The sequence below is a fragment of the Amblyomma maculatum genome, chromosome 2 (assembly GCF_055883805.1).
Source record: "Amblyomma maculatum isolate TAMU_Amacu chromosome 2, ASM5588380v1, whole genome shotgun sequence".
NCBI classification, from domain to species: domain Eukaryota; kingdom Metazoa; phylum Arthropoda; class Arachnida; order Ixodida; family Ixodidae; genus Amblyomma; species Amblyomma maculatum.
The window spans coordinates 90,474,187-90,496,409 of record NC_139345.1 but is presented as its reverse complement, the minus strand read 5'-3'; the positions used below and the strand labels follow the sequence as shown (position 1 = coordinate 90,496,409).

Genomic DNA, 22,223 nt, shown 5'->3' with positions numbered 1-22,223 from the left:
CCAAGGTCAGCACTGCAGATTATCACAGCAGCAGAGCGTAACCTGGAGACCCTCACGGAAATTTGAAAAAATAGATAATTAAATAATCAATTACAAAACTCGCACAGGGGTTCATTACATGAGCAGATACTGAAACACTGGCCACGAGTGAGAGAAATTTTAAACCACGTGAGTTTTCATATGTTTTCACAATCGTATTATTCAAAGTCGGGTGTAACTAGATCGTATTAGTCGCAGAAAATGCATTGCCTCCGGGCGTCGACTGAGAACAAACAAAAAATCGTATTAGGCAGAAGAATGTATTTAGAGGGATCATGTCGAGATTTCAGTGTAATTACTAAGAAATTGCCTTTGAGCTCAAGTGTGGCATTTTGTTTTCAGAGAGTGTTGATTGCTGATGTTGTCTGACCATCTCTGTTTGTTCTAACTCTTTGGATACTTGCTGAATGGGAGGTTGGCCTTCCTGCTTTCTAATACTGTAGAGAATACTGCTAAAATGGGTGCCTCTGGAAAATGAGCGCAGACTTGATATTGTCATAGTAATACGCATCTATGATCCATCTTTGACCACAATATGTAGATTTAGCGAACTTGTTACATTTTAACAGTTTAGTAAATACTCAGTGCTCTTCCAATCTGTCAGTACTGCAGCAGAGTGGCATTTATTGCAGGTGCATAGCCTCAGGGCAGTCTCTCAGTCGTTTTGTGTGTCGCTTCGGTCTTTTCGTTCATGCAGGTTTGCAGTCCTCACAGAAACACATCATTTGGTCGATCTTTTAGTCTGAGAACCTCTCGTGGTCTTCAGGTATCATCATCATCATTATGCTTAGCATCGTCATGACGCCTGGTCATGAGTCATTCATTACAACTGTGAATGTGCTCACTGCTTGCACACCCTGCATGAACCACGTGCGAACATCTCTGAGCTGCATATTGTTTTCTTTTTGTTGTGCATGGCTGACTGTGTAGCTGTGGCAAGTGGAGCACTGAGAAAATGGCAAACGATACACCTAGGGAATGCTGCCGCATAACTTTGCAGTGATGTCTCGCGCTTCATTTCTTTGTGCTCGTTGTTGCACCAATGCCCTCGTTCTTTTGCTCTTTGTCTGCTCCTTGGTTTCTTGCTGTTGTGCACATTAGGTTTTCACTGAAATCTAGGAGAAGGTTTGTGGACGTTTCTCCTTAAATTGATGTTCTTTTTTTCCTGCCTTTTGTCTGCAGAGGCGAGAGAGTGATGTGGTCCACTCAAGGTCACAAAGTTTCGACATATTTAAAGAAATGGAACGGTGAGACACTTTCATTTTTCTTTCTTAGACGACATTACAACCCTCACTCTGCAGTTGTACCAGGTTGTTACAGTAGATTGGATAGCTTACTTTGGCTATGTTTGCATCAGAATTTGCAAGTAACAACTTAAGCTAACAGCAAGTGTACACAACAATATCAGGAAATACTCAATGCTCAACCTTAGTCAAAATGTAAGGCCTAAGAGTTCTGCTTCAGAACCAAGCTGTGTTACTCATTGCAGTCAAACCTTGATTTAATAAACATGGCTATTATGAATTATTGGCTATATCGAATTCTCTCTTCATTTTTAACCAACGCGTGGAATTTTCAACTATACAGTAGTGCTTCATTAATATGGACACTTTGGTTAGCGATCAAAACTGTCCGTAATGCGAGTAATCCATAATAACGAATCGCGAACAAAAATATTAAAAAAAAGCTACGGGTATATTTACTGCCCAATTTTGTTATTAGTGGTGGGCATTGAAATTGAAGCTAGTCATAATATGGGGAACTACAAGCCCATTATCTTGGTCACCTTTATACTGGAAATAAAGGAGCGTGTCTTGACGCATCTAGCAGTATAGATGTGCTTTATGACATCTCATGGATAAATGACAACTTCTGTTACAAGTGTTCACATCCCACGAACTGCTGCTACATGATATCAGCACTCAAATATGCTTTCTTTGGCTTTTTACTCTGCGCAAGCTGCCGAAAGAATTTTCTTCTTGGCTATTCATGCAATACAAAAAATGGTAATGTGCATCGGCTAGCTAGGCAACTTCGCTCTAGCTAGCTAGGCAACCAGAAAAGGAACGGGGCAATACATAGTGATTTGCACTTACTAAATGCGTTCAAGTGGCACGTATTCAACAAGCAGAAATGAAACATTTGTAGCAGGGAAGTAGAGAATTGGTTCTCATTTCTGTCCACATTAACGCTACAAAACTGAAGGGGACCCAATGGCATCAATGCATTTTTCCTTTGTCTATTGTCCGAACAGCGATTTTCCATATTAACGAGGCGCAAATACATGAAAAAGTTCGGTCCACAGAATTATTGTTCATAATTCGAGTGGTCCATATTAACGGGGGTAATATTAGTGAGATGCGACTATATATATCAAAGGCAGTTGGCCGTAAATCAGTTATATCGAACACCCGAGTGCCAAGTTTTGACTGCTGAGATTACAGGTGGCAGGCTTTGCTAGACTACAAAATTGACTGGTAGTAGTGCCACAAGCATCTCTGCCATGGTTCTTGCCTTTATCTTGCTGTAGTGTTCTTATCTCACGCTTGCCAACAGTGCTAAGGAAGGTACAAAGGTGTGGAGGGTCGATAGACCTTTCTCTTTTGTTTTTCTTTAGAAAGGATTGCCTGAGTTGCCTGCCTTTCAATGGCTGAATTGGGCTGTTCTTGCATGCATTTTTGACAAAATTACCTATTAAAAATTTCGGCTATAATAAACTGTTTTACAGTTTTTTACCTGTAGACTGTGAAATGAGGTTCGGCTGTATAAATTACCAGAATTTCTGCATTGCCTTGAAGGCAAGAAAAACTTGCATCTTACCTCTTCTGAAACTTTGAACTTACGCAGTTACTACAAACTCCCACTAAGTGGCTTAGTACCATACTTCTTGCACCCTTTACTTTTGACAAAGGCTGTATATTAACGATTGTGCCCTCTTCTGCCAGGGTATTTTCACTTTCAGAGTGGCATGTCCATCATCTCAAACATTGTGTGTCTTGAAAGAAAAAAATAACACTGTTGGTTTAGCAAGAAATGAATGAGCAAAATTACAGGATTGCACTTAACTTCAACTAAAAGCTTACTACGAAACCCTTCCTCGTTCTTTATTCTTCTCTCTTTTTTTTTTCTTTTTTTTTCTTCATTTGTTTTATTTTTGTTATTCTTTATTCCCCCACTCCCTGATGTTTAGATAGTTTAGCCAATTTAGCAAATGTTGCCTTGTTATGTGGCTACTGGATTGGATTCTGGACTGATTTACGACTCTTCTGGATTGCCTTATGGCTTTTGGCTATTGATCACCCAATATTTAGATAATTTAGCTATTCTAGCACACTGTACTTTAGCCAATGTTGCCTTGTTATGTGGCAGTTGTTGGATTGGCTATGGATCTGCCGTGTTTGACACATTCTCGCGGACGCCACTCATGAGCCGAGAAAGGCTTTTGCCTTAGTATAACTTTGAGCTGAAGGAATACTGTTCTGACTGTGAAGTCAGCAGCTACGCTTAGCTTTCGACCTTTCTCACTGTCCACTGCCTCTTTCCCACACAGTCCAGGAAGCCGCGTTGGACTTGTTGACCCAACCCAGTACAGCCATTATGTCAACTTCAACGAGATCCAGCTGCACTTACGGCAGTTTCAGCAAAAGCAGCAACAGCAGCAGGCCTCATTGCAGTCTCGGGACAACAGTTCCTCGCAGCCAGCTCCACTACCACCACCGATGGCCAACCGGTCTCGTTCAGAGCGCCCATCATCGAACTACTTTGAGTACGAGACTGTCCAGGGCCTATCTCTAAAGCCCCAGAAGGAGAGGAATGGCACCGGTCCCACAGACTCGAGCTCGCTTCCACGGCATGCTCACGTAGCAGGACATCGCATGGTGTACGCCAAGACAGTCCCCACAGAGCAGGCTTCCCACAGTGTTAGTGGCAACGGAGGAATGATGATCAAGACAGTGCCACGGGCTGCTCCGCGAGCACATCTGCAGACAGTGTCCGGGTACAGAAATTCGCCGAACCACTTGTCGCAGGTCTACGGCATTGCATCGCGTCATGACATTGGACAACAACTGCCTGGCTCCAAAGTGTGAATGCTGCAGTGCTTTCTGTTTTGCTGTCTTTTTTTTTTTTTTTTTTTGGCTTTACTTCCATGAACACAGATGTACAGATTTCCACCAGTACCTCAGAGATGACGGATGCTTGTTTCCTGTGTGAAGCACTGCAAGATTGGTTGGTTAGACCAGAGTCATCCGTCCAAGCTCAGCACGATTATTGTGGCTTGCTCAGTGGACATGCCAGTTTTCTTTTCGCATGTGCATTGCTTCATCGCTTGGCAAGCTGTGCTGAGTTTTGACCTTAAAAGAAAAGAGTGCCATTTCATGCAAGGTAGTGATAGCAGCAGGCGAAACTGATAGTAGTACCACTACCTCTGTTGTGCGCCCTGTGCAGTCTGCGTATTGTATGAATATGTCGAGTGCAGCTGCTCATACTTTCAGAATGCAGGTTTGTATTGCTGCGGCAGCTGTGCAGTCTGCTATGAAGGGCTTGTTGTGTTCACACGAAATGAGCTTTTCACACTTTTTACTAACAAGAACAAAAAAAAAGCACAGATGCCTTCCCAATTGCAGGCCATTTCATTGGAATCAGCATGGAGACTCGGGTGCAGCGATACATCTCACGGAATATATTTGTGCTAATGAGAGGAAATTTGCGGCGAGTTCTTGTGTGTTGCTGGTGTTTGAGTTATTCCACTGGCTGATGTCATGTATTTACATATTCATTCTGTTTTCATCCAGAGAGACTGTGTGTGTGCTGTAACTGCCTGCTAAACTTCTCACTTTTTCTCACCTGAAGTGCTGCTTTCTTGCATAGTGCCTTGTACATACATGCTTCTTTTTTTTTTTTTTTTTTTTTTTTTTTTTCTTTCGGAGTGCCGTCTGTAGCAGCCGTGGCAGTTTGGCTTATGACGGCATAATCTCGCTCTTGCACATATCTCTGCACCCTTTTTACAAGGGCATGCAGCAAGACCGTCATTCCTGTTTTTCGCGTATTTTGTAAAATTTTTGGATAACAATTTATATATAAATGAGAGAACATTCTTTTTTTAGGACAAGCTTGTGTGAATCTTCTTGTACACTCATTGCCCATCTGAACATAAAGAATAAAAAGAAATGTACAGCTGATTCTTGTCTTCTATGACCTGTTCCTGCTAAGCTAAGTTGTCTCTGCCGTACTTGGATGGCCACCTCGAAATCCACAGGCCATTACATTATTCCCACGCCTTCTGCAAGTGCTCGCTAAGGTGGATATTGCTCTTGTGCAATGCTCTTTGGAGCTGTGATTTCACTCAATCACAAGCTTCTGTGTTCATATCAGATGTAGTCGACTTTGCAAATATTTGTCACAAAGTGCCCTATGCTAGTGCCTGCGAATGCTCTACATTGAATGGACAGCTATGTGATTCTTTCAGTTAAATTCATTATTCTGTTTCCATTATTTACGGGCAGCACTTTAATGCTTAACTCCTATAGAGAGATACTCTTTGTATGCTCCTAAGGCCAGTACTGCCAAAGCAGTTGGATGGCATGTTTTTGGAATTATAAAATGGCATAGTTGTTCACGTTTCCACTGCTCAAGACATGAGCGTTTAGCAGCATACTGACTAATCATGCAAGCATTCATAACTGCCACACAACAAAAGAATATGTCTAGTTATCACAGCATCAGTTTGGTTTGTGAAAACAATAACTCTAATTATTTATTAAAACTCATTATATCTAAATGCATGCTAGCTGTTGCCAGACACCATAAGAACACTGCGCATTCAGGAAAATCGGTGATATTTTCCCGAGATATGGTCATGTGAGTACTATAATGATAATGACAGCATTTTGTTGCAAGAGGTCACTTCAGTTTGGTTTTATGTGATTTTCAATGCCAAATTAAAATTATAAATTCTCGTTTCTTGGGTACTGTAGTGCTCAATCTATACTATACGAGGCAAGATCTTTTCCACCATAATCTCTGTGCATATTTTGGTCAGTTTCCTGGCACACTTAATGACTGCCTAGATTAAGGGACCCCAAAGCATGAAATGTAAAATAGCACCATCCAGTTGCATTCAGTTACATAAATTTCCAGGCCATGCGATGCGTGCTTTTCAACAAAAGCACATGCTAGCTGCTGTGCTCTTGCAGTGGAAGGTTACTTTTGTAACTGTCCAGCTGTGCTGTTGCCCAGGCACCCGACGGCGGCTTTTAAACGCTCGGTCGGAGGCTAATGCGATTATACACTCTGCTTTCATCCTGGCCAATACACTATATGTGATAATTTTATGTTGCAGATCGTGGTATTTACTACCAAGGCAGCCAGTTATGTGTAAAAAAAAAAAAAAAAAAACGGCGTGTTGTGCGAGTCCAGACACCTTTGATACGTAGAAGACTCGGTGTTAGGTTTTCAACCACCGTGAAAGAATTCCTGTGCCTTTAATTTCTCGCATGGCAACCGCAGCCCAGCGTTATCAACGGTGTGGATTGTGCGAGGATCGATGCGGGAATGCATCTCGCAGCGTCCTCCGCAGCCGCATGAAATGCCGACCGTAGCGGCCGCGACGAGAAGGAAAGCGTAACGACAAAGGCTACGCGCCTCTCCGCCGCCTCGGCGCACCTCGCTGCCGCGTCTCGCGTTGCTTGTCAACAGAGAGGGCGCGAGCACGATCGTCATTTGTTGCTCGCTCGCTGCCACGCGATCGCAGCTGGAACGAGAGAACCCGCGCTGTCGTCAGAGGCAGCGGCGGAGAGTCATGCGCGAGGGCCAGGGCGCCAGCCGGTCTACCTCGGCAGCCATCCGCCGCCGCGAGTAGCGTAAACAACTATCGCAGCGCTCGACGCCAGCTATGAGCAAGCGTAACCTTGAGCTGTGTATTCCGCATTGTGTCAACAAGGCGCGTCGACCGACAAGTTGAGGTTGGCTCTCGACGCAGTTTTCTCGTTTTCGCCTCTCCGAGGCGATCGTATGAGTGGAGGTAAGGTTCCCATGTAAGGGACATATGATGCCCGATCTGCAGGACCGCTTTCTCAATGTATAAGTGATTTCGAAGATCTAGCAGATCTAGGACCATGGACGAACGTCCCAAGAACATGTTCGCGCGGAGACCCTCGGTAAGTATGAAAGGCATGGTGAAAAGTCGGACTCGTTGTGTAAAGGCGTAAACGGTCGCCGGCTATCCCTCTCCCTTTCTCTTTCAATGCCGAGAAATACCGATGGCTCGCCCGCTCTTGGAAAAGTTGCCAAAGATCCGAAAACGCTTGTCACTTGACTGCACCCATGGGAATTTCAGTTAATCGGAGGTAGAGGGAGGAGCGCTGTCATTTGCATTTATTTTGCCATTTCGGCATTTCGCCCAAGGTAGATTGGCAATCACAATTAGCAGACGACAAAAGCCCTTTCCTTTTTTTTTTCTTTTTGTCGTGTTTCTAAAAGCGTTATTATTGTTGTACTTTATTATTGAATTGTTAATGCTTTTGTTCGAAATGCAAGAAATTCAGATAGGAAAACATGACATTTTAACATAACTGTAGGTGGCGCAAGATGCGTAGTAGCAGACGGAAAAGAGAATAGGTCAAGGATTCAGGACAATGCTTTTAGCACGTTTTGCGGTTGAGCAGACTTTTCCAGGTACCACTGTGCAGGTTTTGCACCCGACTGTACTTAGTAACTAATAATATGGAGCTGTACTGTTCAAATTTAGTGTCGTGATCGCATCACGGTCATGTTTACGGGTCGTGGTTACAGTGCGTGGTTGTGCGATCACGGTCACGTTGGCAATATATTTGCACACGCTGCAAACGTGCACATTGTACAAAGGTATTGACTTCACATATATTATTTTTGAAGTCGCGGTCCCTCTGTCAACGCCACACTGCCACTGGCCACACAACGCGTGCCGGCCATGAAGGGTGCTATTGCTATTCCTCCATAGCCTGACTCGCACTTTCAGCCTTCAGTCAGCACAGTACTTAATGAGACTCAGTCGGCTATTGAGTGTAAAATAGCAAGTGCTTTAATAAATACAGCTTGCTGATTTAGTGATGCATGACAGTGTAGCCTGTTTTCTAATTTTTAGTATAACAGGTGGCGCCCTCCGTTCTGCATTTTTTTGCTTGTTCAGCAGAACAGCCCCCGGTAGGCCGACGAATCGCCTCACTCCTTCTTGCTCCTCTTTGCCTCCGGATCAGCTGTTGTCAGGCGGCGTTCACTTGTTTACGGCTCGGTGCAAAAAGCGGTTTTGCCCGATGCATGTGCCGTGGACAGGGAGCCAGTCGCAAAAGTTAGCTTTGTAGTACTTATGGAGAGTTGAAATTAGTGTGCCAATACCGTTTGCACTGGCAGTGCAAACGAAATACCGCCCTCTTCGGCGTCAAATTGGGGCGGCCCGCCTCTGGCCCCGGCCACCCGACAAGCTGTGCCATTGTCATCCCCACCCCTCTGAATACCACCTTCGGACAGCGGCCACCGCAGTCATAAACGGTAATCCCTTCTCGAGTTCGCAGCGCAAACTTTGGAGATGGAAGATGGAGGTTCGCCGTGCACTGTGGGCTCTGACAGATCCGACATATGCCTGACACGGCGGCAGCTGAAAATAGAAGAAGCGGCGAGAACGCTTTCTGTGCATTTCCTTTCCTGAGTATCCGTGTTTTCGTAGGTAGTCTTCGAGGCATGGGGTGAATGCGGACAGTCGTCCATTACTTCTTTTGTAGTCATTCATTCTAACTACGGGTCCGTGAATGCCGATGCAGTCAAGCGCCCAACCGGTGTCTTCGGCTGGTGACTTTCACCGTAATATTCGCCGCAGTCATTGAAACGGGAGTGGCAGTAACACATTTTTGTCCCCGTCCGCGTACTGGCTGCTCGTAACCAGGTAGAATAGTGTACACTGCATGCAGTGCATCCACATAGTACGCTGTTCAGGAGATGAAACCCCTACTTCCGAGAAGTGGGGCGCCCTCCTTTTAAGCCAATACACTGATAGCTTTTAAACGCATTCTGCAAGTACTAAATTTTGGTCATTTTCGGTTTCTGCTGAATGGACCGCGTTACGGAATACTTTGTATACGTGAGCTGACTTAACGTTTTGTCTCACTATAGGGCTGCTACTACCTAGGGCTAATTGTAATCGATGATGGAATGTTTATGCAGTCTGTAATTACTGCATTTTGTCTTTTGTGTATGCTTTTTCTCGTTGAGTGCTTGTTAACTGTTTTTAGGTGCATCCAAGTTGCACTTGATCCATTCTTTAAAAGCTTAGAAGGAAATATGAAATCTGAGATTTTTCTTTTATTGCTACATGGCTGTTGTTTGTATTAGATTAGTTTCAATTGTAATATGCAAACGAACTGTTATAGGGGACAATATGGATGAATGAGCTGTTTATAGCATGTGCAGTGTGTGCAGCTTTTGAAGGTGTTGCACGAATGGTTTCGAGCTTTTGGGGCAGCATTTTCAAATGGCTTTTTCTGAAGCACAGAAAGGAGCCATGATGCAGTTATGTGCATGAACATAAATGCATTGAAGTTAAGGCTAAAACTGTGGAGCAATAACAGTGTCATCACGATTAGCTGCAGACATTCGTTCGCTTCATACTGACCTCCGTTTAAAGGTGTGGCAAGTGCACAACAGCTTGCCATTTGTGGGATTGATGGTGCTCAGAGCTAGCGCATTTATTGAGATGTTCAGTAGCACCCACGCTACATCATGCTCTTAGTCAGTTGTTAGTTGCTGCGGACTGCTGCTGTGGCCAACAGTGGCAGTTACATTCGTAGTTGAGTGCATAAGAAAATTCTTTCAACTTCTGCACTTCGTGGACTCGAAAGATCTGATTTTTTTTTTTTTTTTTTCAAACCAATGAGAGAGAGAGAAAGCAGGAGTGAAATATTCGCGCTAGGTGAGCAGGAAGACTACACTGGTCATCTAGGCTTGGCAGCTCGGTATGCCACTGCTCTTCAGTTAAGTCTTTAGCGGTTATGGTACCATGTTGTCCCTTGCGTCCCCATACCAATGAGTGAAACTTTTTAATTTCTTTTGTTGCTCATGGAAACTACAGAGAAGCTTACATCCTGTGACCTCTACCTTGTTAGTAGAAGCATAATAAGTCATTGATAAACTTGAACTGAATAGTCGTTGCCTTTTTCTATGTGTTGCAGGTAGTCGCGGAGCAGTTTCTCTGCTTAAAAGAAGCATGTAGTGAATAAGTAGATGCAACTAGTAGCATTGACTCCACTACTGGCACCTTTGAAAGTCTGTCATGCTCACACCCAATAGTCATGTTGACAGGTGGAGACCGAAATTTAAGATGTGGAAAATGGTCTGCGTGAAGCTAGCTAATGTGGGCATTTCTGATGTCTTTACAGGCCAAAGGTATGAGGAAACATCTTGTTGTCTTTGACTTCGACCACACAATCATTGATGCCAACAGTGATGTGTACATCCAGAAGCTAGCACCTAACGGCGAGCTGCCCCCAGAAATCAAGGAACGTGACAGTCCAAATGGGTAAATATGTTCTATAGATTTCACCGCAGTTTATATATTGTTTTGCAGAGTATGCGCCATACATGTTACCTGCACTCTTTGTACCATATTTTCTAATGTATGACATTTTTTTTTTTCAAACATTTTGGCAGTGCATCCTATACAACAATGCATCTGTGCTTTTTTTGTTCTTTTCCATTTTACGTAATGTTAATGAAAACTTTGAAAACTTCCTATGGTCGTCTCACAGGCACCTAGCATTAGTAATATAAAATGCGAAAAGATGGCGACATCCATACTCCTCGCCCCTTTTCAAACTGCAAAGACAAGCCAGGGCGAGCTGACTCACTTTTCCAGCTGCGATTTACAAAATTGTTCGGTGGATACTGCATATGTGTTCTTCACTTCCTGCGTGCACTTTTTCGCATTGTGTCAGTGTGTCCGAGTGCGATGACGATCAGTCTTTCGCGGAAGTGTAATTTGGCACATTTAGCGTTGCACATTAAGTTTGCTCCTTACTCAGGTGTGGAAACGTCTGTGCGGTTGTCCACGTTGCGAGTGGAGTGGTAGAAATATGCTGCTTTTGACGAACTCAATTTATAGGGGGTGAGACAACCAGTATCATTCTGGGAGGACAGAAAATGCTGTAGAAACGATGAGAATGTGAGGCAACCCAGCTAGACTTTACAAAATTGCATGGGCTCATAAAGCTTTGCGAACTTGGCTCTTTATATGATGGACAAATTTAAATCAGTTTTCTTCAAATGCACAACAGGTGATTGATGCTAGGCACATAGTTGATGGTTAGGATGTTTTCTCATTGCCCTGGTATTATACAGGGAAAGTGGGGTTGGGGGTGCTTCTGCATTTGCTTCGTTCTGCTCCAAACTGCTTTCCCTGCTCCATCCTACTACGAAGCACGATATTGCTTCAGAACTGCTCGAAACAATCAGTTGCCTCAATGTTTTCCCATCAAATTTAGCAGAGCAGGGATTTTTGTCACATAGCAGGCCATTAATGGTATTGCCTGAAAAAAAATGTGCTCCAATGCAATCAATCTGACTTTTTTTTTCTCAAATAAATTAAGTGACCGAGAGAGACACATCAGGTTGGTGGCACGTTGTGAGTTGTGAGTCCATACTGTAGAGGCCGCCATAATGATGGGAGTGGTGGCAGAGGCATGACACATCTTGCGCTGAGCCTAATAAAAATTAATTTTAACAAACTAGAGAAGGACGGAGCACAATATTTGTCTGCAATTAAATTCAAAACGAGCCATAAGCATTGGAGGGAACTGGTTGCGAAAAAAAAAAAGTAATGTTGGATGCACATGACATAGCACCTCCTCCCAGCGTTTTGAATCACTGATGATGAGATATTTAAGCAAGAGCAGTTGGTAAAGCAGACACCGCAAACTGCCATAAGCTGTTGGGAGACTTGTTCAGCTACAAAGAGCTACACGAACTGCTCTAATGCTTTTGCTGTTAAAACAAGTAGCTAGGTACTTCACAATAGAGCCTCTTTGTCAATAATAAGCGTGTTAAGCCTGTAAAATCATACTTGAATGGTCATGGGGGTTGACTCCACAAAGATTCTAATCACTAGAAATATTCTCAAGAATGTTTCAAGCTCATGCACGTCGTATTATTAACGTGTTGAAATTAAGCGAACCCCTGCATCGCTCAAGCTCAAATGTGGGGAGTCACTGGCAGAAGACAGTTAAGAAGCTGAAGGAGGTAAAGGCTTCAGTGCTGTCTTTCCCCCTGAAGGCTACATATTCTGACTAGTGCCCAGAAATTTATCAGCGCAGGGGTAGGATCAGAAAGGGTATTCACAAGATAGAGAGCAGAAATGTGCTGCCCATTGACATGAAAACTTAAACCAATGGCAGTGCTTCAGCGCATCAAAGCGGTAGACTCCATGTTTGAATCTATCAAGTCAAATAGGCAAAAGCTTTTAGTAAAATTTGCCGTTTAGTTAGGAAGTGTAGTATCAAGCATTTCGTTTGCTGCCAGTCAGTTCCAAATTGTTACTCAGGTCATCTGGTGTTATTACAGGAAAGCATGTACAGTTCGTTTTGGCAAAAAAGGCGTCGCCGTAACCCAAATTAAGAAACACATGTCGAAAAAAATATGCATGTAATTCATATTATTGTGATGCAACCACTCTTTGTGCGGCATTCAAGATGGTGTCATGCCATTTCTCTTTGCATTTAGAATTCATCTGCCAGTCAAATTGTAGGCTAATTTGTGACAGAGATTCAGACCAACAACATACATACCTCTAATTCTATGCCTACTGAGAAGTGACAGACATTGTGCCTTTTTTTCCCTAAAAACTAAACCGTTTAATTGCCAAAACCAGACTACGGCGGCCACGTTTCGATGGAGGCAAAACGCAAAGGTGGTCATGTGCTGTGCAATGTCAGTGCACAATGGTCCCTAACTGGTCAAAATTATTCTTTAGCCCTCCACTATGGCACCTCTCTCTCTCTCTTTGTTCTTTCATTCCCGCTTGATTATTCTCTCTAATTGCCCTTGCCAGTCTCTCAATGCCAAAAATTTGTAGTATGAAAAGGCAGTGTTAAAAGGGCTGCCATGTCTACTCTCAAGGCAAAGCTTAAGCATCCTCTTAATTTATTTTAACATCTGTGTGCATCTTGGCTGCTTGTCTTGTCAGATACATATTCAGCAAAGCATTGAACGTTGAATGAAAAGGAATCAATTTGGATATTTTGTATGTCAGGATTGGAAAATGTGGAGTTGTTAAAATTGTTAGACCCTAGAAACATGCCCCAATACATAATTATAGAAGGCACCAAAACTCTGATCCTTTTTTTTTTCTGCTCCAGTGCTCTACTTTCAAAATGGCTTTATTACTGCTCCCTTAGCTACTTCAAAATGCTCAAGCCTGCTTCCACTCCTGGGCTTAGCAATCGAGAATAATGCATGTAGAGGCTGCTGTGCTTTGGAGCTGCAGTGAAAGGAAAGTGATTGAACTCAGATTATTCTTTAGGCCGTTCACCTCTGTGAATAAGCTGAACAGGCCTTTGACTAACCAAGCTCAAAGGAGTACAGAGGCCAACTGCGCATAATTTTAATGCAATAGCGTTGAGGGTTTCATTCACCAGGTACTTCGAAGTGATCAGCAAAGACAGGGAGAATAGCAGCTCAGTGACTGAAGCGATGAAAAGTGGCCTTTCATGCCTGCTGTGATCCTACCACTTCAAGTTGTGTTTATGCTTTTATCAAGCACTTTTATTGTTCCATTCCCCACTCTTTGATTTTCTTGTTGTTGTTTTTTTCAAAACCTTGCTATTTCTCTCTGCATTCATTCCGTCTGTGTGGCTTTTGTTTTGGTTCTGAAAATAGCATTTATTTCGACGATTTCTTTTGACAGTTCTTCACATTCACATACTCATGCTCAAAGAATGGTTTAGTGATGGTGGCCATGCAGCATTTATTATAATGATAATCGTAGGTCAGAACCGATTTATAAGTAGAAAGGAGCCTTTTCCTGGTAAGATCATTGCTAATGCTTACGAAGAGTAAATTACGATAGGAACGCAGTGTAGCTGTGTTTGATTGGCTAGACGTCGGGCATGTTCTACCTGCTTATATTGCTCCGGCCTCTGAATCATCCAGCATACCATCAATGCAGAAAGAGTGAAAGCTGCTGAGACAAAGAAAGAGCAGCCTCGATGAAGGTACTTGCAGGGCCAATGAAAATTTTAATAACCTCCGGTTGGCGTTGTATCATATCAATCGGCTTATGCTTGGCTGTAAGCTACTGCCATTCCTTATGCCTTTTTTTTATTTCCATGTTCCTCATTGCAGATGGACACCATTTATGCGTGCTGTGTTCCACTTCCTGTACGACAGTCAGGTGCAACCAGATGACATTTTGGACTGCCTACTAGAAATCAAGTTTGTCGATGGCATCATTGATCTACTTAAGCAACTGCACAAGGCTGGTGGCTTTGAGGTGGTCATTATATCTGACTCAAACTCTGTCTTCATCGAGCACATTATGCAGGTAAGCTAACCAATGACGCTTTTGAAGCGAAATGCTTCACTGCGAGGGTCAGAGGAGAGCTTCGCGTGGGCCGGTGCACAGATTTGCCAGTTCAGTGCATGCGCGAAACCGAGGGACGTATGCCGTATGCCGCGACCACGAAGCAAGAAACCTTTAGGAGTGGAAACTCCGCTGTTTGCAGCGACCAGTAAAGGTCACAAGCTAGCGAAGCCACTATCATGCTGGTGGCACCTGGAAGCCTGGAAAGAAATTACCGCCGGTAAAAGAAGTCTCATCTTGTCTAGCGTTCCTACCATCTGCAAACCCACACTTGAATGCGCGGCAAGGAACGCCACACGACAGGAGCAATGGTGTACCATCCAAACGCACACTTGTCAGTGAAAATGTGACGGGTGCTATGCCTTTCCTTTCCTGTAAACCAATTATAATTATATGTAGCACTGCAACGAACGCCGATAAAAGGCAAACAATGACAGGCAATTGATAGGAGAGGAAGGGAAGGCTTTCGTCATTTTCCTCTTAAGAGAAATCCCTCTAATTTTTATTTTCACTGCGGCTTCTACGACTCGCTGCATGCTGCTGCCACTGCATACGTCCCTGTCATGTTCCGTGCCGTCTGCGCATACAACTGTGACCTTATGTTGTCACCCGCGCTCGCTTGCGCTGATGGGAGTTTCGCCTCCTAAATGGTTTCTTGCTCTGTGGCCGCGACCGAGTGATGTCATAGCCAAGGCCAGCTGCGCAGCCCTCTCGTCAAGCTCTGCCGGCGTTGCCTAGCAACACTTGAAAGGTGTGTGACTCTTCCTTATTAAAAAAAAAAAAGAAAAATTAGTTTCCATCTGGGAATCGAACATCCATCCCTTGGATCCCCAGCCGAGCGCTTTACCGCTGTGCCACGCCCCAGGTCGTGAAACGCTCTTCATAATTCCGCTTGTCTACCATGAGGATGATAGCAGAATTCCGTGAGTGACAGATACTGCGATTGGCATGCAATTTAAAGCACCAAAGACTAAAGTAGTTAAGCCACTCAATTTTGGGTGACACAAGGATGTGACGTCTCCCATCTGCTGTCAGCTATGAAGACCAAACGGGAACAAGTGCGCTACAACACCGCCGGGCGGCGCTTCTTGCCTTCTGCGAGTGACAGATGCTGCGCCTTTCCTTTCCTGTAAATGAATTATAGAATGCCGGTGAACATAGGCGCGCTCGAATGGAAGCCAAGGAGCGTTTAGCTGCTGGCGAACGGCGCAGAAGACTGGAGAAATTAACTTGTTCTGATCTCGAGGTAGTCATTGTTTTTCGCTACGTATATCCAGGCATAGCAGAGCTAAGCCATCTTTCATTTTTCAAGCCTGTGATGGGTTACTTGGAAGATTTCATTGAAATATCTTAAGTAGTATCAGAATTCGATGATGCGATTAAGCTTTTGTTTCAGCTACATTCATTGTTACATTGACAAGTACCATCTTTCAGAGTAAAGCTGGCCATTTTTATTCCTTGAGACAAGGTCTCGAATTATAGACAAGGTCTCTCAATTTTGAATTCTGCAAACTGAATACAGAGAATTAACAGAATTTCTTGCTAGACATCAAGTAATGCTTCGAAATACACCTTGTAGTATGTAGAAGCAACGTGTGAATATAGTCTGAATTTCTTTTCGTTCTCTATTTTTCCCAAGTTTCTTAAACCAGTTGAAGTGACCTTCATTGCCAGGCTTAAGATTCATTAGAAGGCAGCTTTTAGTGTCCTGTGGGCAAAATGCACAGTATAAAGGCACAAAGAAAGTGACTGTTAATATGGGATAGAGGCGGTCAGGTTCTTTAAAAAGGTCTTTAAAAAAGGGAAGGCACGAAAAGAGTTGAGTGGAGCATGGTTTTAAAACAAAAGGCGAATGGCGGCTGGTGCTGCATCAGAGGCTACGTACATTGCAGTATTTCAAAGCAAGAGCGTTAGTGCTACTGTATTGGCAAAAACTATGTGGCGGCGTTGGCAGCATTGACCGTTTGAACCCTGACAGCATCAAAAAATTAAGAGTATGCTTCTGGTATGTGGTAGCTGGCAGGTGACAAACACCCATTGTAAGCTTTGCAGCCTCAAAAAATCACGAGCATGCCTCTAACAGGTGGCAATCAGCATGTTTGGTCCTAAAAGGAAATTGCCGCAGCAAAATAAATGATTCAGAGACAGCCAATAATGTCGCTACCATTTTTTTACATAGGCGATTATATAAATCGTGTAGCATGATGTGAAAAAGTTTATATACCACAGGCATATCATTAACCATCTGTCAGTTATTTTAGTGCACCCGAGCTGTGCCTTTTTTGAATTATCAACACAAATCTGGGATTAATAGTAATTCCATGCTCATTTGATAGGGCCTGTTGATGCTTACTTATGGTGCTGTTAGTACCAAGTGATGTTTATTTTTTTGCCACTGTCTTTTGTGTTGAAAAACGCCAGGTGTCTTCTAATCCACTTCTGTTTTCGAAGGCCTTTTCAGTGCTGCCAGGTGCCACCGAACTTGGCAGCATTGGCTGCTTTTAGTGATTGAGCACTGGCCCATTTTTGTGCAACATTGAGAGACAACAGAAAAAGTACTTTCCATGGCAGTTTATCCCCATAAGGTGCTGTGCATCTGTGGACACAACCGGAACCCGGCCAAATTCTTTATTTTACGTTTTTCAGTCTATTGTCGAAATTTGGAGGACATTTTTTAGGGGGGTGTTTATTTCGGAATGCAACTTTCACCTTTTTCTTTTCTGTCGATTTTTATTTCCGAAGGTTGAACTACTGGCTTTTCTTTCATGGTTTCGGAGGACAATTATGTGTCATGTAAGGTCACTTAGATCTATCGGATCATTTCTGACAGCTTGAGCAGCTTATTTACCAGTAATCGAAGTCTGTTACCTGGACCTGTGCTTGTGGATGGAATTGCGAGGTTCATCAAAAAGTAATCAAAGAAATTAAATGAAAATAGCCAGCAGTCAAAACCGCAAGTGGAAATTACTTCTAAGAACCGGGTTGACGTTTTGCTGTGTGCATTATTATTTGTTGTTGTTCTTGTTGTTTCAACTGAAACCTCTTGACTCTTACATATATACAAGGTGCAGGGCCCTCAGTTGTGGATGCTGTAATATGTGGAGAGATTTGAAAATTTGTGTAGAGAAAATTATTGAGACCGTGTACGCAAAACGAATAGAGAAATTGGTTTTCAAAGCAGATTCTTCTGTGTTTTCCAGTAGTTCGGGTATGGCTCCCGTGGGTTTGTGCTTCAAACTACTTTGTTTACATAGTAATTTTGTACGACAGGAGTCAGTCAGAAAAAGTATAATTGAGATCTTGAAAGTACTTTTGAGCCGGAACGTGAATATGTGAAGAGCTGCCAGAAATTGCACAATTAATAATTTAAAAATGTGAAGTTTTCCTGTAGATTCTTGGTGTTCATCTTAAATAGTGTTCAAAGTTTGAATGTACCTGAAGGGGCTAAGGTGAGCTGTTGCGATAAAGTACAGGAACGCTCATCAGTCTTTATAGGACTACAGCTCTTAAACGAACTTTCTGCCTTTGAACCTTTACCTTGTGTATGTTTACATCTTCTGTGAAAACAGGCAGCATGAAGCGAAGCACAAAAAGTTCAGCATTGATGAACGCTTGTGTAGATCCTGCGTGCTGATTGCAGACCAGCAGCTAGATCTTGCAGCTATTTTATTTTATTTACTTTTTTTATGTTATAACTGTATGGCCTCCATTTCTGGGTATGTGAATTGGCCATCTGAACATAAAGCTTTTGGTTTTGTGCTTAGTGGTGGTTGCAGCGCAAAGCAGTGGAAAGGGGTGGAATATGTTGTCGCTGCACTTGATATTGTCATCAAATCTCGTTGATTTCTTCTACATTGTCGAATACACTGATTCATAAAAAGTGTGAGCGACACCATATTATAAAAGCACAGTGTGTGAAAACAAACTCATTGGCCCTCCACTACGGCTCCCCTTTCTCTCTTTCTACTTTCACTTCCACCTTCCTCCCTTCCCTTACGGCGCGGTTCAGGTGTCCACAGAGCAAGTGTGACAGATACTGCGCCTTTCCCTTCCCATTAACCAATTATTATATTGAGCTTTCAGATGTGTATTTTTTACATTCGATATTTTGAGTCGCGTAACCATTTCAGAAAATTTTGAGAGAATCACCTGTTGTGTTGACGGCCTTCAGTTTCATATATAATATTGCCCCTTAAAATAAAAAATAAAAAGTTAATTTTAATTGAATATGATGTCCGCTATGCTGTACAACACACCTGCACAGACTACACCAGTGTATCTATCTTAATTTTGGAAATACAAATCTGTAGACTGTAAAATAAATTTCCCGGTATATGTTGATCACAAAGTACTGTTAGGAACAAATGTCACCACTCTATATTTGTCAGCATTCACATTACTTGATTACCTACATAGTGCTACGCCAGTCCAACTTTTACCTCCACAAGTGTGCTTCAAGCCACCACAGAGCTGTCAGTTTCCACTACCATTCATGCACCCTGAAGGTGTTTGCTCCTGGGCAAGGCATGCTATGGTATTTCGAACAATGACAATCAGTTTGTCTAATAAAGTGCACTTAACAGGTTTCATCTATTCTTTTACTTCTAGGCCTCCGGGGTACGGGCACTGGTGCACGAAATCTTCACCAACTATGCGTTCTTTGATGCCAATGGCTGTCTTCAGATCAGCGAGTACCACATGCAAAACTGGTGCAAGTTAAGCTCAGTGAACCTTTGCAAGGGCTCAATCATGGAGGAGTACCTGGAGCGACGGCGAAAGCAAGGTGTCAACTTCGACACGGTCTCGTATGTTGGTGACGGCAACAATGACCTCTGCCCCTCTCTGCGGCTACGGCCGTGTGACCTCATCTTTCCTCGTGCCGACTACCCGCTGGCCAAGCATCTTGCCAAGGATCCCGAGCGAGTCAAGGCCAAAGTGCACCCTTGGCGGACAGGGTCGGACATTGCCAACGTCCTTCTCAAGAACTGTGTTGTCACCAATGCAGCTGAATAGGGCAGGACTGCAGAAAAATAGTATCTCGCCTTCCCCTTTTTGCCCTATGCAGCTACTTGTGCTTTGATACATGAACATTTTTTAAGTGCTCTATTTCCCAAAATTTTATTCTGCCTTTGAATGTTATTGCATGGTATAACAATGTTAAAAACATGCACCCTCTTCCCCCATTTGAAAACCACAGAGGTTTCGGAGATAAGTTGCCCTTGCTGATGGGGTTTGTGCATGTTTAATGCACCGAAAGTTGTGAAAAGCTCTGTTGGAGTAATGGAGACGGGCTGATTTGCAGGGAAAAAGTGCATTTATTTCACCCAAAGGCTAATAAAACAATTGGCAGTATCTGTAATGTTGCTGTCAGTAACAAATTTGACTTTAGCAAGGTTGGAGGAGTCTTATGGCCGTGAGGTGTGGATTTTATTGCAATATGTTACTCTGGTGCGTTAGCCTGAATGTACTATTGGTGGGCACGTCATATGGTTTGTTGTCTTATGCCGTTTAATTGAAGCCTACTGCAATGAAGAAATTTGAAACCAAAAATATGCTCTGTGCAAAAGGTACATTGGAAGCATGTGGGAGACCCCAGTTTTGGAAAAGCTCCTCTGCGAGTGCGTTTGTACTTGTAGTTGGCTTGTATTTTCACATTGTTAAATCAACCACTCTTTCAGTTTATTGTTGTGTTGTCTTTGTGGTATTTAATATGCGTAGAATTCTCACACTTACTTCTTAAAGGCTTGTGTACAATGCCTGGGAAATGTAACAGTGGTAACCATCTTCACAAACTTGCAAGGCTTCGACATACACTTATAAGCGTAGCTGTTACATCTCCATTGCCAGGCATGTGGCTACAACCATTAGCATCATCTTTTGGAAAGTTGTGGAACTTGGCTCTTTAATTTCACCACACCAAAGCATGGCCCTTTGAAATTGATGGGAACAAGTGAACTGAACAGTGCTTATCTCTTGAGCATGTGCAGGAGGAACTATTATTAAAGCTTCACTTGGCAGGTTGGTCTCAGCAGCGTTAAGCCATCCAGTATCAATGTTGGTGCAAGGAGAAAGTGCAGCACTTGTTTTGAATTCAGTGGGTCTTGTGGGATGCTGCTCAAATCCTAAAGAAGTAAGAAGAGGCTTGGTGCTTGTTGGCACATTTTATGCAGAGAATGCTACTCAAGGGAGAGAGGCTAGAGAACTTTCTGGGTTCCTGCTTTTGCTGCTTTTTTTTTGACAGCCTCTTCCTGGTCTGTACCTGTGGTATACATGTAAGTTTGTATGCAAGTATGTGTGTGTGTGTGCATGTGTGTGCAAGGGTCCTGGGTGGCCACTCCCACAATGGACAGGATCGTCTGTCAAGCATTCGCTTGCTGGCGCTGTTTTATTTTCCTGATGTCTTTCAGATCTGGGACAATCCTTGTAACTGTTTAAAAAGTCCCGCCCTCCTTGTTTTAAAATTATCTGCTGTGCTGACATAGTTCTGTGCTTCATCATTTTGTTCTAGTTCTTGTCCAATTCGCAGGAAATGTGACCGAGAGAGGTGGATGGCTTTTTAGTTGAGCTTGAACAAAATGAACTTTTATAAGTTTGTTCCTCCAAAGATCTACACTTTTTTTCTTCTAACCTATGCACATTTGTGAAAATGCGGCCCACTGGTCAGCATTTTTGCAATGTTGGCAGCACCGAGAAGAGTGAATAAGGAGGAAAGTCTTGGAAATGGTGCACGTTTGTGTGTTTGGCAGCCAGTGCTTTTGGCATGTGTCTGGTTTGATCTATGGCAGGGCAATGCAAACTGTGACTGGTAGCAACTAGCACATGACATCCTATGTCATGGCCACCCGCTTTCAACAGAGCTGTGCCCCTGTAGAGCTAGCTGTGGTGCAACTAGGTGTGCTCAGCACAAAGGATTGGTAAGAAATGCTGGTAGGTCTGATGTGCATTGGTTAAACAAAAATGTACGCCAAAGACGAGCTTGTTGATGATCTCTTTATCTAGTGTAGCTTGAACAATCTGCTCCCTTCTACTACAGTTTGTAACTGGAGGGGAGATGATGTAATGCTAGGTCATGCGAGTAACTGCAGTTGAGTTTATGGTTGACAAATCCAGCAGATTCTCAAAGGAGCTTGTCACGGCAGGGTTGACATAGGACTGCATAGGCTTGTCTTTATAGCAGCTATCTTTTATACAAGTTTTAGAAACCTGCGCAATTCGAGTTTATGGTGTTAACACATGTACGTGCATATATATTGGTTTATCTATGCATTCTGCCAGTTCATTGTCTGTTCAGAATGCAAGTGAGAACAATAAAACATTCCTTTGCAGAGTGGGCTCCTGTCTTGGAAATCCACGATTGTTGCTAGCTTGGCAGCATATGAAACAGATGCTGTAATGTTTGCATATCACTTGATAAATTGTAAAATATTGATGGCACGTGAAATTTTAGTGAAATCGTATTTTTATAATAAAATTGCGCCTTTTGTATTCTGCATTCACAAACTCTACATAATACGCATTAGTGTTTCATGAATGTGCGAGTGTAAACTTGCAAAAGCCAGTCGTGAGGGTTATCAAGGTCATCAAG

The 22,223-nt window shown here is 43.1% G+C and overlaps 2 protein-coding genes across 13 annotated transcripts in view; both read left to right on the top strand.

Moving 5' to 3' along the window:
- baz (par-3 family cell polarity regulator) overlaps window positions 1-5,219 on the top strand; it is a 233,780-nt gene extending 228,561 nt beyond the window's left edge. For 8 of the 11 annotated variants that reach the window (XM_084594725.1, XM_084594718.1, XM_084594717.1 and 5 more), the window contains 3 exons: window positions 737-805; window positions 1,222-1,286; window positions 3,590-5,219. In XM_084594725.1, the coding sequence (XP_084450851.1) occupies window positions 737-805; window positions 1,222-1,286; window positions 3,590-4,127 (672 nt within the window). In that variant the 3' untranslated portion in view covers window positions 4,128-5,219. The remainder of the gene's footprint in view (window positions 1-736; window positions 806-1,221; window positions 1,287-3,589) is intronic. The other 3 variants (XM_084594724.1, XM_084594720.1, XM_084594719.1) reach the window with 1 other exon arrangement.
- Window positions 5,220-6,836: 1,617 nt separating this feature from the next.
- Window positions 6,837-21,963, top strand: LOC146199236 (pyridoxal phosphate phosphatase PHOSPHO2-like). 2 transcript variants are annotated; one of them, XM_084594711.1, is made up of 4 exons: window positions 6,837-7,196; window positions 10,446-10,585; window positions 14,401-14,599; window positions 19,247-21,963. In XM_084594711.1, the coding sequence occupies exons 1-4, from the start codon at window positions 7,155-7,157 to the stop codon at window positions 19,649-19,651; spliced, it is 786 nt and encodes a 261-aa protein (XP_084450837.1). In that variant the 5' UTR covers window positions 6,837-7,154; the 3' UTR covers window positions 19,652-21,963. The 2 variants fall into 2 exon arrangements, with proteins under 2 accessions (XP_084450837.1, XP_084450838.1); XM_084594712.1 differs by lacking the exon at window positions 6,837-7,196 and adding an exon at window positions 8,199-8,565.
- Window positions 21,964-22,223: the final 260 nt, after the last annotated feature.